Source organism: Motacilla alba, chromosome 5 (assembly GCF_015832195.1).
Source record: "Motacilla alba alba isolate MOTALB_02 chromosome 5, Motacilla_alba_V1.0_pri, whole genome shotgun sequence".
NCBI lineage: Eukaryota > Metazoa > Chordata > Aves > Passeriformes > Motacillidae > Motacilla > Motacilla alba.
Genome location: NC_052020.1, coordinates 45774220 through 45792889, shown reverse-complemented (window position 1 = coordinate 45792889; position 18670 = coordinate 45774220). Strand labels below are relative to the sequence as shown.

Below are 18670 nucleotides of genomic sequence, written 5' to 3'. Positions count from 1 at the left end.
TGTACCACTTCCGTTAAGAGAATTATTAGACTTGGATGCTTAGCATAACTTCTCCTTTCATGGTAAAAACATTAAGTGGTTTTAGAGAGATAAAGCTGTTACCCAGAGCAGTTTCATAAAAAATACTTTTAACAGCAAATATACCTACCCAGTCTACTTTTCTGACAGTTATCAAGCACAGAGCGTTCAATTACAGGTTCAGATTAAACAAAAGATAAAAATCACATAGGAGATATGCAAACTAAAAACTAGAACTAATACTATACTAAAATTTCTCACAAAAGCTGTTTCATGTCATGTTTGTCTTTCACAGCGAGTCCTTCCCTAAATTAATTTTGTGGTTTCCAAAATTTGATCCTTTTTTTCTTCTGCTGTGCAAATGTTCTCCGTGGAATGATTAAGGGGAACATTTTGTATCATCTACCTTTCCAAAATTTGTCCTTTGAAAATAACACCTATTTCTGTAACAATTCAATGACCATAAGAAAGCACCAAACACCTTCAACTTTAGCTCCAGAAAAACTACAATTTCCATAAGCAGCAACCCTTCAGAAAGAAAGTAAATCAAGTACCTCAAAACTGTGAGGCCCTGGCACCCTGGAAATAGGCAGCTCTAGCATTCATGTTCTTCTTTTTCCTCTCATTTCCTCTCAGACGTCTGTACACTGAGCATTTCAATTTCACCTCAGCCCTCAAACCAGCTTGGCACACCACCTCTTTTAGAACCAAAAAAAAAAAAATGTTGTGACACTTTTTCTTTAATGAAGTTCAATAATCTCTTTTGATGTGGGAATTTCCCACAGCATTTTTTTCCTCCCTCTTTTCACAATTAGGAATGGCAAGTAAATACACATATTTTTGAACAGTTGTGTTGTGGGGTAGAGAAGGGACATCTATCTTTAGAACGGTGTTACTCCATATTCCCAAACTTGCAGCACATGCTCAGCCCAAACACTGAACTGCTGGCTGACTGACCTGTCGGGTTGTGCACATGAAAATGCTGCTTAAAAAACAGAAAACCACTTACACTATGGAGCATGAGTAGCTCTGCACTGCCCCATAGCTTTTAATAATTTAAACATCAAATATTTTTTCTTTAATACCAGAGGGGTAATTTACTGTATGCACATCCTACAAACAGTAGGTTTTTTTCAGTGTTGCAGCATACACACAAATGTATTCAAATGCAAGTAACACTTTCAGTCAGTTAAACTGCTCTTCTAAAAGCACAGTTTACACAGCAATGGGGGTTTTACTTCTCCAAACTAACAAGAAATCTCTTACAGACCAGTCTGTACTCTCTCTGGGTCTAAGCCCATCACTCTTCCTAGACTTTCTCATGCTGCTTTGGCTGCAGGCTTGAGCCAAATTTCCTCCCTCATCTGACTCTGTGACAGTCTGGGCAGTGATTTAAACAGGACAAAGGCCCAATCAGTGCTGGCACCTGACTATCCATACTTCTGACTGCTGGCGTGCTTCCAGGAATGGTTGGGTCCCTGGCCAGTATTCTTCCAGGCAATGTCTTTGTACATCCAAGCTGGAGGCTAGCATAGCTCAGTAATGGTATGCTGTCTCAACAAATCCAGGAAGCAGTGCAAAAAAAGGCCACTGTTTTGAAGGGGAAAGAATTTAGCTGCACCATGCTATGTCATGTCACTTCCCTGACACCTACAGAATGAGTCCTCATCAGTTTTATTTTCTGGTACAGATGTAGCCTGAATATTTCCACTTATCTGTAATTCCAATCTACCCTTAAGGCTGACAGAACTCTGTCCTTTAACAGCCACCCACAAAGCCATGTGATACTGCTGTATGATGGAGGCACTGTCACCAGCCCACTATGGCTGGACCATTCCACTGAAGGTAGATCTACTCTCATGTCAAGTACACAACCAAGTCTAACCCTCCACTGCTCCCAAAGTTCAGCTGAAAGGAAAACTTGAGCACAGTCTTGTACTCATAGACTACTGACAGGAGGTTTAGGATTTCACTGCAAGTATAGCTCTTTTGTCTGTCAAAAGGTGGGATTCTTTCCAAGCATTCAGCAGGGCTGCTTTGCTGTTTCTGGACATGACACAAGAATCCTACTGCAAAAACATTTTAACACTGGAAAAACTGTTATGTAAAAAATCTTAATTTTTTTTTCTTTTAAATGGAATGACCATGCTTCAAGTACATCAGGGGATCCCTCAGTGATAATAAAGAACTTTCAGTTCATGCAGTAGTACTTTGCAAGGCCAGTCTCATCTTGAACTGAAATATACACAGCAATCACTGTGTTTTATTATATGCATCGTCAGCATGGAACAGGATTCTTGGTTTGGTATGTTAGGGTTATTGCCTTATTTTTTAAAGCTGTTTTAGCTGAAATTTGAAAGGACAAATTTTCAGCCTGGAGCAGATAAGCAGATACAGCCTGTCAAGCTTTGAACATCTGAAACCAAGACTATTAACAACTACTGGTTTCAATGCCAGCACCCCTCACATTGAGTGCTGGTAGATGGAGTCAGATTTCAGCTTCTCTCCTCTGAGGCTGCCAGGGACAGTTAGTCCAAGTGTAGGCTAGTAGAGCCACTGGATGAAATACAGCACCAGGCTCTTTAAAATCTAGTATCTGGGACATGGAAGAATCAGAAGTGGTTGTTACACCTTGTAATGAACAAGTAAATCTCACAGTCCCCACCAGATGTACGTACACAGGAACCATTAGTGACAAACACACAAAAAAGTATTAATTTAATAACAAGTTAATTAATAAATAATTTAATCAGTTTAGTATTTCCATTTTCCCTTTTATAGTTTAATATTATACTATATAGAATAGTGATGCTTCTAAAACAAGCAAAAAATGCTAGGGAATCAAGTATTTTTCAGTTTGAAAACATCTCCTATGTTTAGAGTTTCTATTTTTATAGTCTTGATATAATACTGGTGGAAAGGCAGTAACTGGATGGACATTTTTGGAGGAGTTATGTGTGTACCATACGCCACAGGGACATACCCAGCAGAACAGCTGCAGTGCTTGGTGGAAACACCTTCAAAAGTTTTACCAAAAATACTATGAAACCCTCAGCTAGTTTCATAGTATTTTAGAATTTAGGGTTTTAGTATTTAGGGTTATTTCATAACCCATAGCAATTATTAATTTCTGGGGTAACAACTGCAAAGGCACCCCTAAACCTGAGGTCTGCTATACAAACAATTACGAAGCAGAAACTCTCACCGACTTAAATAGCCAAACTCAATCTCCACACAGGAAACTGTAGAAACATATACATGTGCATGCATTTTTTACATATATGTATGCAAACACACAAATATTTAATACTGGAATGTGAATAATGGATTAACATAAGACTTTTATTTCATTGATCTTTGATATAACTTAATTAGACTCTATGCAAACATTGCTGCTGAGACATGGCATTGTGAATTAGCAACTTGTGTGTAAGGATAGAAGCAGTGGCATTCAAGAGCAACAAGTCAGAAATTACTGTAAATAAGAAACTGAGAGAAAAGTCATTTGCGTTATCCGTTGCAAGGAAATGAGGACAACTTTAGAATTACCAGATTGCCTCCAAAACGTAACAGACTGAGCGGCTTAACTGAGATGAACAGATCCGATATGTTTTGAACCGTATCTCCCCCAACAACGCTATCAGAGCTATCAGAGCCCTCTGCGAGGACAGTGTCTCCCGCGCAGCAGAAGGGAGATGAACGCACACGGATGTACCCAGCAACCTCGCCCACTCCCACCTTACAACAAGCCAGCCCTCGCCAGGCACCTCCTGAGCTGCGATAACCCTGCAGGCCGTGCGCCTTTCCAGCGACCACCAAGGCGGGTTTAACTTCAGTACATGCGGCCTCTTCGACCTCCCAAGAGGCCGCTACGCTCGCCGCCCCCTGCACGGCCCCGGCCGAGGGGAAGGCGGCACCAGGCGCGACCCGAGGTCCCTGCGTGCACCGGGGGCCGCGCCACCCGCGCCCCCGTGTCGTGGGGCCTCTGAGCGCGGTTACCCGAGCTGCAGGCGGGCATATCGGTGTGTGTGCCGCAGCTCTCCAGCCCACGCACCGCCCGCGCCTCCCGTGCGGGGAAGCAGGGACTCAGCGGGCCGGGGCCCTGCGGGAATCCTCCCGTTCCAGGCTGTGTCCCGCTGCCCCCTGCCCAGCCGCATCCCCCCGCGGGGATACCCCGCTTCCCATCCCGCTACCGCATCCCCCGCGCCAGGCTGGAGCCCAGCTCCCCCCCGGCCGCCACTGCGAGTGGGTCAGCCCACGGCCGCTCCCCCCATCGAGCACGATGGAACCAGCCCGTAACGCGAGGAAAGGCGCCATGGCCCCTCCCTCATGTGACTGCCAGCTCCAGTGGTCAATCAGCGCCTTCCCTTACCTCTCGGCAGCCCAGCGCCCGCCCTCCCGCGGGGGTCGGGGGTCAGCGGGAGAGGCGGGCGGGAATGTTTACAAACAAGACCGGGGAGTAGAGGGGCCGGGGGGAAGACGGGGGGCGGGGCCGGCGCTTGGCGCAGCCGCCGAGCCAATGGGGGCGCGCGGCGCTCGGCGGAAGGGCGGGGGCGGCGCGCGGGGAACGTTCTCTGCCCGACGGCCGCCGGGGCTCGCGGGCGCGCGCGGCCAATGAGCGCGCGGCTCGGGGAGGGAGGGGGCGCGAGTGCCTGAGCAGGAGCCGCTCCCCGCGGCGCTGCCGCCTCCTCCCCCCGTGCCGATCAGCCTATCCCGGCCGCGCTCCGCTCCGCTCCGCTCCCCGCTGTCGGGCGGGGAGGGCGGCCGGAGCCCGGGGGAGGGGAGGCGAGGCGCAAGGACATGGGCTGGTTCTGAGCGCCTGCGGAGGGAAGCCGTCGTGCGTGTGCCTCCCTAGATTTTAATAACTGTTTGTTGTTGGGTGGTGGAGGTTTGGGGTTTTCTCCCCCCACCTCCGCCCCCTCCCCCCCACCCCGTCTTCCAACAAGGCGGAGGGGAGAGTGGCAGACCCCAGCGCGCCTGCATGGCTCCTCTGCCCCGGAGCGCCCCTGGAAAATAGAGCCCATCTCGGCCAGGTGACATCCCCCGACCGCCCCGCTCACACTCCCGGGAGCGGCAGGGGCGGGGGAGCCGCCCGTGAGGACATGGAGGGACCCTCGGGGGAAGCGGAGCTGCCGCTGCTCACGGTGAAGCACGAGCTGAGGAACGGTGAGCGGGCGGGCCCGGGGTCGCGCGGGGGCGGAGGGGCACGGGCGGCCCGGGCTGAGGAAAACACGGCTGAGCAGGGAGCTCCGAGAGTTGGCTGGGAGCGGTAGGGAAATCTCAGCGGCGGGGGGAAAAAGAGGATGAGCTGGAATAAAGGGCAGGAGCGCTTACGATGGGGGCGGGGAGGGGGGCCTTCTCTTATTTCTGAAAAAAAGTAGTTCACTTCGACTTCTGCTCCATGCTTGGCTTCCCTGTCCCACTTCCTGGTGGTATTTGACGCTTTTGAAGGAGGTAAAGGGTAGCCAGGCTCTCTTGTAAGCATTTTTTTTTTTTTTGTAAGTTCTGTGTTTGATCGACTTCGCTGGCTATGTTGGGGGGGGGGGGGGATGGTTTGTTCCAGTCCTAAATGAAGTCGTTTTATGTGACAGCTTTTCTCTGACCTCGGTGAAATGCCGGAATTGTAGGGAGGGGAACGTGCCAACACGTAACCACAGAGTTGTCTGGGTTTTCAGTCTACGAATCTTCTTGTAGCTCGGTAGTTACTTGACGACCCTCTGGAGAAGTAGTTCAACACGTGAAATATGGATGACCTTTAAAGATACAACAGAAATCCTCCGTTGCAGGTTGTTGTGTTGGGGAAGAGCTTTATTTCTTTTTAGTAGGGATTCTCTGCTTCTCAGAAGTTTCCAGGCAACTTGAACACTGCGGCAAAACTAAATTTTAACGTCAGTTTAGAAGAGCGTGTTAAACATGATCAGAATGTACATTCTCTGTATTGATTAACAGTGAAGGTGCTGTTAACCCGTGTCCTTCATTCCTTTTCTGTCATCATCTTTTTCTCCATGATGAAGGGAGAGTAAGCATATGATGCCGCTCACTGCAAAAGTTGGAGGGGGCTGCTGGCCGGGTTAATGTAGTTGACATTCTGGAGTGGGCCGATGTGGAAGGCAGGTGGTGGTGCTGGGTCTCCTCGGTGGCGTTCTGCCTCCGGCCCCGCTGTCCCTCGGCCCTGGCGTCGGGGGAGCTGCCCCAGAGGAACACGCCTGTCACCGCTGCTTGGCAGGGGGAGGAGGAGGAGGGAAGGAAAAAAAAAGCGGTCCCTTGATAGCTACAGAAATCGAGGGGACTGTAGTTTCCTTCTTTCAAGAAGAAGCAAAAGAGCTGCTGGAAAACATAGTTGTCTGGATAGGTGTTGCTAAACTTAAGCGTGGAAGAGGAAAAGGTAAGGGGAAAGGAAATGGGACACATTTATTCAATATATTTACATAATTATGTCTCTTTCTTTCTATATTTCTTTTAGAAAGGTTGAGAGCACGTATCCCTGAAGGGTCGTTATTTAAAGATAGTTTGAGGAATAAATAATGTAGCATAATAAGCAACTTTGATTTTAATCCTGATCATATATACAGCTGTATGAAGTACCAATTCTCACTTTTATTTTAAAAATTCTCAACCTTGTTTGTCTTTTAAGCTTCTGAAATTCAATTTAGTAGGAATAAGTTGCTTCTCCCCTCCTTGTTCTCTTCTCCATATTCAGTGTTTAGAAAACTCTGTTTTCTGAGAAATGCTTTCTAGCAATAACTTATCTATTTCTGGAGCACTAGGGTGGAGGAGGGAGCTGCTCTGTCATGTACTCCTGGGAGACTCCTACTCCTGAAGGTGTCAATAGTGTCATTGCTATGCGAGACGCATGGAGATACTGGTTCAGAACTTCTCTATTCAATGCACAGAGATACAATAATTTGAGGAGAAAAGTTGCAGTCATCTTCTGTTGATACAGAAGTATATAAAGGTATAGGATACTTTGGATGTTCAAAGGTTTTTTCGTACTGGGTCTGGTTGTGTGGATGCTTAGCTGCTGACTAGGGTCAACCCACCACATCTTTAAAGCATATGCAGCATGATTATTTAATTTTGCTTCATTTTGGGGAAAAGAGTGAGAGGACGAGCAAGAACTAGAATTGGGAGATAGCGGATCTTTGTCGTTCCTAAATATGTTCTATATAATGAATATCCTTTGTTGTGCAATTTGTTTAGATTGCAGTGTTTCCCTCATCTCTATGTTTTTTCTTTGATGTTGCTAGCTCTGTGACTAATTTAATAATTTAGAATTACAGATTGAAAGTAGCTGTCAGTTGGCAAATGAAAAAGAGGTTAGTCTCCAGAGTGCTTTGAAAGAATTTACTATTGTAGTAGAAATAGTGGCTTCTTTGAGAAGGGAGTATCTTTTCATATTTTGGAAGCTGGTACTTGAACCCCATGGTAACAAGCTGACTAATTCAAATCAACTGAATGCAGGTAAACCCACAGTTACACTTTACATTTGCAATTACTTGGTCTTGGGATTGCTTTAAAAGTATTAAATGAGTTAGGGACAGGCATTTATTATGGTCAAGTGAGTAAGTGAACATACTTTAGAATGTGAATTTAAGATGAAATGAGAATCTTAAAGAATGAAACAGATGATTGTTTTTAGCTCCAAGCAAGTATGGAGGCATATGAAAATGCATTGTTAGAGCATATGCAGTTCTGTTTCTACATAGACCAGCTGATTGTTAACCCTATCATACCACGGCTTGACTTCTTTTAGACTTTGAAATTACAATGCTGGCTTTGATATGTAGGGTGAGGTTTAATTTTAGCTTCTTATCTCATAGACTTAGAGCCCTGAAATTCCTCTGTTGTATGACCAAGAAGTAATTGCTGGAAAAACATCACTTGATAGGCATGTAGATTGGGTCTGTGACAGGGAAGGAACACTTGAGTGCCTCTGTGTATAGCATGTGATGTGTTGTTACAAATACTGGGCACTGCTCTGTGTGTGTATATATGATGTTTTGCAGGTAAGACAGAGCAGTGACTTTTAGGACACATGTCATTTAATAATGATATTCTTCTAATTGTATTTGTTAAGTTTTTTTCTTTTCCTAACACCAAACCATTTTGGTCTTAATAGAAGGCTCACAATTCAGCCACTTCAGAATAGTTACTGTCTTTCTTGCCTCACTTTGGGAAGGAAAATGAGTCTTTGGGGAAAGTGGAATCTCTTTTCAGGAAGTAGAAGCAAAAATATGCCAAAGTTGAAATAGTAGGAAGTGGTGACTGTCTCTGATTCTCACTGAACGTCTCCAGTGAAAATAGTAAGAAAATGACGTTTTCTTTAGCATTTATTTCTAGAATCTTGTAAAGGGAAAGGTTTTATTTTTTGAAGGCTAACTTTCAGAGTTAGTGCAAATTTTAATCATTTTGCAGACCTTAGAAAATACGTATTGTTTACATTGAAAAAAGAAAATTGTTGCATCTTAACCTTTCTGTTGCTTGGTAATGCTTCAGAACTGAACAATGGCAAACAAAGCCTATCAGAGGAAACATTTTATATGATAGAAAAGGATATGGGAAGAGAAGACAGGGCTTGTGATGTCAGAAAATAAGGAAACAGAACAGTTAAGAGTGACATTTCCTCCCCACCTCCTCTTTTTTCTGGAAAAAAGGATCGAAGGGTCCTATACCTTAAGTGTGTGTGAGTAACTGGTAGGAGGTTGCCCATCTTGTGGCATGCTTGTGAACTCCCTGCTTTGCCCAGGGAGAGGCAGAGATTACCAAAACTGGGATCTTGAAGGGAGCTTGAGACTTCCGTGAATGCATAGGCAATGGGGTCTAAATGCACTGTTTGTTTTGCTTTACAAAAGCAAAGTGTTATTCTTTTCCTTTCAGCAAGTCTCTTTTGAAGAGGGTACTGGATTTGTTTTAATGTTATCACAATCTTTGGGCTAAAGAACTTGCTTTAGTTTGCAGTTTGCCAGACATGAGTGAGAAAAGGCGTGTATAGCCCAGAAGTTAATGTAGCAACACCCTGCAGAACTCCAAAGGCCCAAGAATTTGGAACTTCCCTTTGAGTCAAACTTATAATTCAGAATGAAACTATACAAGGCTTCAGAAAATAAATATGTAGATTATCTATAGGGTTTAATATAGCAAATTCTTAGTTATACCTTCCAGAATGGGATCTTCAATTAGAATGGATTTATTTGTAAACTAGAAGGTTCATGTTACATTCTAGGGAATTGTGAAAACTCCTATGACTGAAAAACATGATGGATCATGCATGGACTAGTGAATTCAGCCTTCACTGTGGAGGTACATCTGGCACCTGTAGAGTACTTTATTTTTTCTATTTTTAAAAGGAAACTTTGAGACTTAAAAGATACTTTTAAAATCAAATTTTCTGTAAGACAGGGTTTTTTTGTTTGGCTTCCTTCACAGTATAGAGATATAATATGTTATAATATGACATACTAAACAATACATTATATATAATAAAATAATATAATATGTTAATAGTAACAATAATTTTGTATATTGTTTAGGGATCATGAGGGAGTAATAGTTGGCTATTTCAAAGCATGGATTGCTTTTGCTTCTACTTTTCTCTTTTGAGCACTAAAATACATTTTCTTGGATTGTGGAAACTACAAAGATTTTAAGTTTATTAATTGTCTTTACTACCGCTTAAATCTCTGGATTTTACTCTTTACACAATCAATATTTTCTAAAAATTCTTTGCAGTCTAGGAATTTATTGTTATTTATCTTCTGGTAGCCTTGATTAGGAAGAAGGACAGCTGTTGATCTTTCCTGGGTTGTGTTTGTGGCTTTTTGTTTGTTTTTGTTGAACGGGATTTTTTTGTTTGTTTGCTTTTCTCCCTCCAGGCTTTGGAATCCAACAAACCTGGCTGAAATGATCTGTACAAGGGTCTGGTAGAACTGATCATTTTGCTGTCATTGTTTCAGTGATGTTCTGTACAATGTGTAATATAAATGAGGACTAATAGATGCAGTCTTCATTGTCAGCCTGTTTATTAGCTCTGATCCAATGTATTCTAAATGTGATAGTTGAAAAGCTCGTGCTTGATTCCACAAAAAAATTAGGAATCTTACATGCCATGTTAATACATCTTAGAATTTTATTCCGAAGGCAGTTCAAAGAACACTTGCTGAAATGGCTTAAACATGACAAGGCCTGGCCTGGGTATCTGAGGATGTTTCCCCAATATATTTTTCACATAAATATTTCTGTTGTATCCCTACAGAATCCTGACAATGAGGTGCAAGTTCTACTGAGATTTCTTTGCTTCTGACTCAGTCTGTAGATAGGCAGACTGGTTTGTGAAAGACTCATGCCACATGCAGTCAGTTTATTTGAGTTTGTGTTTTGTTTTCGGGTCTGTTGCGACTGGACACCTGGACACCTTTTTCTGGACACCTGTGAATATTTTATGCTGTCTTAGATAGATATAAAGGGTTTACCTGGGAGAGGTTAATTCTTAAATTTTCTTGTTAATGTCTGCATAACCTAATATGTAAATACCTTCCATCAACATGTTGCGCTTTTTTTGTTGATAAATTAATTTGTATTGTTACTTTTGATCCTGTGTCCAAGGTGCTTGTGACTGAATTTTTATAAATTACTTCATTCATTACTAATGATAGAGAAAACTGAAGTTGATTCATGTCTTGTACTTAGATATAATTTTTGGTTTGAGAAGATATGCGCAATCTTTAGATATCTGATTGTTTCAACTCTCTTCAGCTTAGATTGTAGCAGTTTTATTCATTAGCATCTTGTCTAATTACATTTTGCTTGTTTGTTTTTTTTTTTGGCAATTATGTGATGTAGAGTGTTGCTACACATTAAGTTTCTAGCTGACCATGGAGGTGCCTCAGGGTTCAGTCTTGGTGACCTCATAGTGATTCAGCTCACAGTAATGATAAACCTCATGAAGTCGCCTCTGTAAGAGATAAAGGGCTGCTGCTGAATGCAAATCATAGATCTTAACATGGAGCAGTTTCCAGTTCAGACTACTGAGTTTGTATTCTTAATCTCAGATGTCTGGACTTTTATATTTATTTCAGCTTTCTATATGCAAGTAATATCTTTGGTGGGATAGTCTTCTATTTTCATGATGGTAATGACAGTTTCCTGTTGCGTTTTCCATAGCATTTTTTGCTTCTGAATTTCTGCATACTGTATTCCATGCAGTATACATGTATTCTGTTGTACATGTGTGTACATAGATACAAGTACACCTACTATATTAGCTAGTACTTCAGAGGTCTTTGTCATCTTTGGCTGTGTAAAATTTGGCTTCCAAGCCTTCTAGAATGGGATCAGCAGGTTTGTGAGAGCTTGAAATTTTTCCAAATTTTTTTCAGGTTTCCAATTTTTTTCTCAGCTCAAGTGGTCTTACCGTTAAGCATCTATTATTCTAGAGAATGAGCAGTTACCAGTCCAGGTACCTCAGCTGATACCCTGGAGTTCAGAGCAATATAAACTGTGTATTCTTTTCTTTCACATGAGTTCAGAACTCTGTGTGTGTTTTACTTTTGCTCTACATTCTTTTTTTTTTTTTTTCATAAAAAATATTTTTAAGATGTTATTGTTTTTAAATTCCACTGTAAGCTTGTAAAGTTATTAAGTGGTGCTCTTGTTCAATGACCTGACACTTACTCCATGGCAATGGTCTCTCAGATTACAAGGACTTCAGGATACTTTTATTTCCTTGAGAAATAGTTCTAGTTGCTGTAACCAGTAACAAAGTATAAATCTATATAGCAGATGAACAGTTTAACATATGCATTTTCTTCAGTGTCTAATAAATAATAGTTGCACAGTTTCTGTTGAATGGTGTCGGGTTTTTTTCCCCCCCAAAAGGAGTGTGCACCCTCTCTCCACTCTGAGTAAGGCATAAACATACAAGTTATAAAACAACATCTGTTCTTTGATGCTGTGACTTCAGTAAATCTGTTAGGTGAGTGGGGATGGGCCATTCTCTGAAGTAACAGTTTAAGAACAAGTTGATACTGATACTAGACATTGCAACCTAATATTTGGAGTATTGCAGCATGTCTTCTGTTTAATTTTCCTTCTCGTTTTCTCTGTTCTTAAAATTGCCTGAGGTTCATTGTTCTGCTCAATGAAACTGAAGAATGGGTCTTGTGTTGCAGAAACAAGTTTCAACTTTCAGGCAGAGCTCAATCTAGTAGAGGAAACTCTAGCTTTGTTTGTCTGCTTCAAGACCTGTATGCAGTAGGATCTAGAAGCAGAGGATGGAGCACATTTTAACTTGAAAGCAAACACTGTTGAAATTTTATTTCTCAAGATCTTAGAAGTGCAATTAAAAGCTTATAGAATCATTGCACAGTACCAGCTTGCACATTCTTAGCTCAGTCTTAGCCTTCTCAAAGTTCAGGTGTAGTGCAGATGACAGTCATGTCTCTTACATCATCTGGAGATCCTCCATCAAGGAGAACTGGTAGTCTGGATTGAGAGGCTGCCCTGTTTCCAAGGGACTGAAAATGACAGCACTGGTCTTTGTGTGTTGGTGTCCCTGCATGTAGAGGGAGGCTTGTCTTTGCAGTAGTAGTCTTTCTGGATATTTCCTTTCTTCCTGCCTTCAGAGGTGATGATGGTGACTAGTATCTCTGTTTCCTCTTTATTATTTTGGATGCTATGATGTCCTGTCCTATGATTTCCATTTGCTGGTTTTTTTCTGAGTTGATGTGTTATCTCTTGCTGTTGCCCTCAGCTGCATACTCACTTCAACCATGTTGGTTCAATGCTGATTGGTGTGGACTGCAATAGAATATTAGTAAATGCAGGATTCTTCTAATTGTGCCAGTATGCAGTGAGCTAATCTCCTAGGGGATTTGTTAGCTTTTTTTTCTTCCCATTGTGTACAACCATCCTTTTTTTAGTGTCACGTGTAGCTTCATAATATTTGTGGAGAAACTCTCATCTTGTTGACTTGGGCAGTGCTTCTCTTCCTATCCAAACTTTGTCCCATTCCTTGGTGCACTTCAGATGATGTGTCCAGACACTTGAAGGAAAAAGTGCATGGAGAAGTAAATTTTCTGTTTCTGAAACTGCTTTCTGTTCACCAATGTACATCCCATTGCAGTCTTTACAGATAGGCTGTGCATTTTGCAGTGGCAGTTGTTGGGTTCTGATACCATTTCCAGCACAGTGATGTCAGTGAGGTGTGAGAAGCCTTTCACTGTTCTGTCAGTTGTAGTAGTAGTAGTGGTCTCATTGCAATCCTTTAAAATCCTTTGTTTTGAAACAGTTTTGTAACTGCAGAGAGCATCTGTGATGAAAGGTCCTCAAGAAATGGTTGTTCAGGTTCCTGGGAGTGAGTGGTGAATAGAATAATTATCTTTTGAGGTTTATGCTTCTGAAAGCAGGTTGAAGGTAATGTTGGAATGACAACTTCTATCCTGGAGAAACTGCACTTCATCTCTGCTAGAGTGTCAAAGTGCTGCACCTGCTTTCAGCAGATGAAGACAAAGGACTGCTCTTGGGGTGTTACTAGAAAATGGCAGAAACAGGCTCTTCAGCTTGCTTTTCTTGCAGTATGACTACAGAGATGTACTGAGCACTGCAACTGAGCCTCTTGGAGCAAAACCATTGCCATGTGGCAACATTGGGAGGAGCACTTTCTGGGAATTGTTCATATTTTCTTATAGCTTTGAAGATTTGTTATTCCTATTTTTAAATGAAGGATAATTTTACTTCTTGCTTTATGGAGAGTAATTGTGAGAGAGTTTGTCTCAAGTGTCCTGTCATACTTGTGTGTGTTCTGCAGCATCTTTTAGCTGGCTTGTGGGACGGCTTTTTTCCTCAGTATAATGTAAAAAGAATGAGGTGGGTCTTATTTTGCAGTTATGATATGCTTGTTTGTGGTGTAATTTTCTCCTTTTATTATGAAAATGATATTACAGTAATCGTTGAGATTTTTTTTAGGATAAGGCCATTAAGCATCCTGACTGGAAGTAAAAATGGAATTAAGGGGGAAGTGCAAAATTACAGCTCACATTGAAACAAGTACATAATAATTCAAACTAGATAGCACTCAGCTTTTTATTGTGTAGCTTCATGAAAGTGGAAGAGGTTTTACTAATGTTATTGAATGTGAGTTTATGGTACAGCTTAGATTAATAGATTGAGTTTTAAGACCTAATTTCTTTTTAGGATCACAGCCAGCACTGCAAATCTTCAGCATGTTACTGGAGATGCAGCATTTATCTGGGTTCCACTCTTCCTATTCAGTTCCAAGAACATGGTAGGATTAAGTGACTGTTTTACTTTGTAGAAGGGTGTTTAATTGAAAAGCCTTCTGCTGATGCTCTTAAAGGATGTGAGATGGTAAAACCTTTCTGGAGTAGTCCATTGTGGAAGATCCAAATCGGTGAATTTTGAAGTGAAAACTTTCTTCCCACCCCAAGTTCAGCACTTACTTAACCTGGTGTCCAGAGAAGTTCTATGTCCTGAATGTCTTCAGTGATGTCCACTCCTTCATTAATAAATGGATACTCCAGTCATGGTCTCTTTAGAAGGGCCTGTGACTTCTGATGTCCCTGGCAGGAAAGACGATGTTTAAAACTGTGTGTGTTGAGTACCATTTTCAGTTCTTGTTAAGAAGAGTAATATGTAATATTAAATTGCTTGGAGACAGTTTATTTTCTGTGACAGAACATACTGTAATTGAATAGACACTAACTCAGTCTAGGTTTGCCTCACTTGCTATAACTTCTTTATTGGCACATGAGAGTGGCTTCCTTACTGCTGTCTAAAGCAGTGACTGTGATGTAGTTCTAGCAGGAATATTTGTTCTTTTGCAATCAGGAGCAGTACAGTGAGCTTCAGTTCAGCTCCCGTGGTGCATATTGACTCACTTGCTACTTGATGTTGCATCCTTAATTGTGCTTATGAAGCTGCTCAGTCAAGTGAATCAGGGAACTGAACTTGTATGTGAATTAACAAGCTTAGCACTTTTTTGTCTTGCTGCTTTTTAGCCTGGATCATTTCAGTGAGAGCTTTTGCTGAATGGTTTGTAGTCGTGTTGATGCAAATGGATGCATAATAGTATGGCAAGAATCAAAGATTGAAAAAATGGCAGCTGCTTAAGGCTTTCTTATAGCAGCTTAGGAAATGGAAAAAAAAAAAGGCAATAAACCAACCCTGCACATTCCCTTTTTTCTAACAGAGGTCGTTACATCCTTGCTTGGAAAAATGTATGTTAGACAAAATAAATAACCAAAGTGGTATAGATTTGTATAAACATAGAACCCCCTGCATCCAGACTGTGCAACAAATGACACAACTTTGTAGCAGCTTAGATTTTTCTATACCTGTGAGTTATGTAGACTTTAAGGTAATTTCTTCTTGATACTCCTGGAGAGTCTTTAACAGTCCTGTGTTAAATGCGTGAACACTTGTTGGAGCTCTGTTTGTCATCCCACACACTATATAATCCAAAAAAAAAAGAGAGTATTCAGGGTGCTTGGGCTAAGAGATGGCCTGATTGCTGTCTGTAACAATGTGATTGGAGATTACAGGCAAGGTGGAATTGGACTCTTTTCAGAGGTGCCCAGTGATGCACACTGGAAGATGGTGTATACAGACTAGATGGGCTTCAATTACTGTTCTGTGATTTTACACCTTTGAGTACACTGATGGCAGCAAGAAAACTGCTTTCCCTTGCTTTTCAAGTTAAATACAGTATGAAATTGGGATGTCTTCTTAGCACTGCTTATTTCCTTCAACTGCTAACTTGATTTTACTGGGGCTGTAGTAAGATGTCAGAGTGGTGTTTTGGTGTACTACATATCTGATGTAATTTTTTTTTTCCCTTCAGCAAATTTGACAGGCCATGCAGAGAAAGTTGGCATTGAAAACTTTGAGCTCCTGAAAGTTCTTGGAACAGGGGGTAAGATGCACTATTTTTAAGTTAAATGTTGGAAGCATTACTCTTATGGTTTATTTATACGAGCATTACTTGTATGATTTTGTTTTCTAGCTGAGTTTTTGGTAATTGCAGCATTCTTTAGGAAGATAGCACTTTTGTATTGCATAGCATATTTTTTTTCAATTTTCTTTTTTTTTAACAGATATGCAAAATTGGAGGTCACATGTTGTAACGCAGTACTTTTGAAGATGCACTTTTTTTGGAAAAAAGAAAACATGGCTGAAAATTTGTGATAATTTAATACAGTTTGTGAAAAACCTTATCTGCATTAAGACGTGGTCTTGAAAATTATGTTACGTTTTCAGAGTGTGTTTGGGGGGAAAGAAATCAGTAATTTTTATACATTATTAAATAAAATGCTCCATTTTTTAACTAATCTGTTTTAGGGTAGCTATTGGCTCCATAACTCTGTCCTAGTCAGATCCTAGTATTTTTTAAGATGGATAGTATTCATTGTTGTATTGTGGGTTTCAGCATAATGTTGGAGATTTTTAGCAAGTTGCAGCATTACTGATGGTAATGAACAAAACAACTTTGTTTCTTCTTTGCTAAAGGGACACACTGCCCCATATACAGACAAAACTAATGGCTTTTATTCTTTTTAGGGTGTTTATGCTTTTTTATTTCTTAGTCAGTAAGATGCATTGTATCCCAATAGATTGGGATAATCATGAATGTGGACTATCATCAAGGTCTGCAGGAGTTTTATGCTGGTTAAATGATTAAATTTTTGGGCGTTATCAGCCATTAATAGCTGGCATGAGGCTGTAATTAATATAGATTCTTTTGGAAATTAGGCTGGCAAATCACCTGAGAGGATGTTTTTCTATTTCTGAAGTCAAGTTTAAATTTAACAGGCTAAAAAATTGAAACTTTGCTGTTAAATATAAATAGTTAGAGGTAGATACAAGGAAGCATTAATATTCTTAGATAAATGTTGCATATTCCTAGGTAGAAGCAATCATGATTTTCTGAAATGGTCAGTGTGGATCTGAGAGGGGTTGACAAAAATGAAATGATAAACAATTATGAGGATGTTTTTCTCTCCTGTTGATGGAAACATGGGCTGGATTTGTAAACTTTTTGAATTTTGTTAAGTTTGCCATTGGCGTGAGATCACGCTAGAGTTACAACTATTGCATTTGGGGTACAAAGTAAAGTTATGGTTTCATAAGGGTCAGGCTTCAAGTTCAGACTAGTAGTAGCCTGACCTCCTCTTGTCTTTAGGCAGTGCCTCTGAAATAGCCTGTCTTACTGTTAAACTGTTGCCAGTCATTCATTGCTGCCTCCCATGCCTTCTTTTCTTCATGAACAGATTGGCCAAATTTTTCTTGGCCTGGAATACTCTTAACCATAGTAGGTAATTGTTAGGCTTGCAGTGCAAAGCTATTCTATTCACTCAAGTTAACAGGATAATTTTTGAGGGACCACTTTCAGAAAAGGCTGCTTTAGTGGGTTGACAATGGGGTTGACTCTGTGTGTGTGTGAAGTAAAAAAAGAAGTTGAGTAAGCATGCCTGTCTGACTTCATCCTGCTTTAGTAGTCTTGCTACTCCAGAAATGTCTTTTGTCAAAGATAATCTAATCTTTGTCTAATATAAAAGATTCCTCAAGCTTTAGGAATCCAAGGATTCCTTGGATATCCTGGAATGGCATTTGTAGGAGGAGTAGTTGGTGTTTGTTGTGGTGTTTGGTTTTTTGGTTTTTTTCTACTTTTTTGGTATGCAGTTTTGCTCATAGCCTGAGGTTTTTGCTTCAGAAATCTGGACCATCAGGGCAGTCAAGAAGCTTTGTTCAGTCTCAAGCCTATGATAGCTGAGACTCATGTGCTAGATGTGTCAGAGGTTGCTGCTTGCTAATTACTGGATGGCATTAAATGCCCATGACCTGACCAGAATGGAGCTAGTCCTCTCTGCTTTCGGTAAGTGACCATCTGTCAGCTGCCAATGTTTGCTGCCACACGGAGTTGCTGAAAACAGGATTCTGAGGAGGTCAGACCTCAAAGAGGTCCCTTAATTGCTTGGCCCAAGACACAGTCAGTTATACCTGCATCACCCCTGGTGGTGGCTCATTTTTAAAAGCCTCCAGTAGCAAAGATTCTGCAACCTTCCTAAGATGTTCTTGCTGATGAAGTTTAATTTCCTAACTTGAGAAACATTCTGGTCATTGTTATAAGCAAATAGAGACAAGCCATCTTTACTCTGGCAGTGAAAGCTTTATCCTGGTGTGAGCTTTTAGGCGTTTTAGATAGTACTGTCATATAACTATGCTCAATAAAAATGTGATGCTGTTTTAAAATGCTTCACTGTGGAGTTACGCAGCATGCAGTGTTTTCAAACCAATACTTAATCAATCTAATGCAAGGGAGAATGCTTTGAAACCTCACAGTTACATTAAGTGATGACTGTAGATGCTGTTGAAACTAATTACAATATTTTAAATACAATATCCTCCATGAAGCAACTGGAATAATCATGGAAGATAGTTAAAACATGTTAAATTAAATGCCTTGATTAAGGATATCTAATTGTGATAGTTTCTTACAGACTCAGTGGTGAGTCTTTTCAGGTAACAGCAGAGAAGGTTTATTTAAATCTTCATTTTTAAGCTTTATGTTTAAAAAATACAAACATTTAGGAGTATTAAAAATAGTATCTCTGTGTGCTGATTTTTCTCCTGTGGAAGC

The 18670-nt window shown here is 41.1% G+C and overlaps 2 protein-coding genes across 9 annotated transcripts in view; one reads left to right on the top strand and one right to left on the bottom strand.

Annotated features, from left to right (window-relative positions):
• Positions 1–4507, bottom strand: part of DGLUCY (D-glutamate cyclase) — a 47584-nt gene extending 43077 nt beyond the window's left edge. For 2 of the 5 annotated variants that reach the window (XM_038138155.1, XM_038138156.1), the window contains exon 1: positions 4391–4507. The gene's annotated coding sequence lies outside the window, so the exon portion shown is untranslated. The other 3 variants (XM_038138157.1, XM_038138158.1, XM_038138159.1) reach the window with 2 other exon arrangements.
• Positions 4508–4606: 99 nt separating this feature from the next.
• The window catches only part of RPS6KA5 (ribosomal protein S6 kinase A5), a 72871-nt gene continuing 58807 nt past the window's right edge, over positions 4607–18670 (top strand). The window contains exons 1-2 of one of the 4 annotated variants that reach the window (XM_038138554.1): positions 4607–5184; positions 15875–15946. In XM_038138554.1, the coding sequence (XP_037994482.1) occupies positions 5121–5184; positions 15875–15946 (136 nt within the window). In that variant the 5' untranslated portion in view covers positions 4607–5120. Of the gene's footprint in view, positions 5185–5268; positions 5288–5438; positions 5496–6125; positions 6404–15874; positions 15947–18670 lie in introns of those variants that run through there. The other 3 variants (XM_038138559.1, XM_038138555.1, XM_038138556.1) reach the window with 3 other exon arrangements.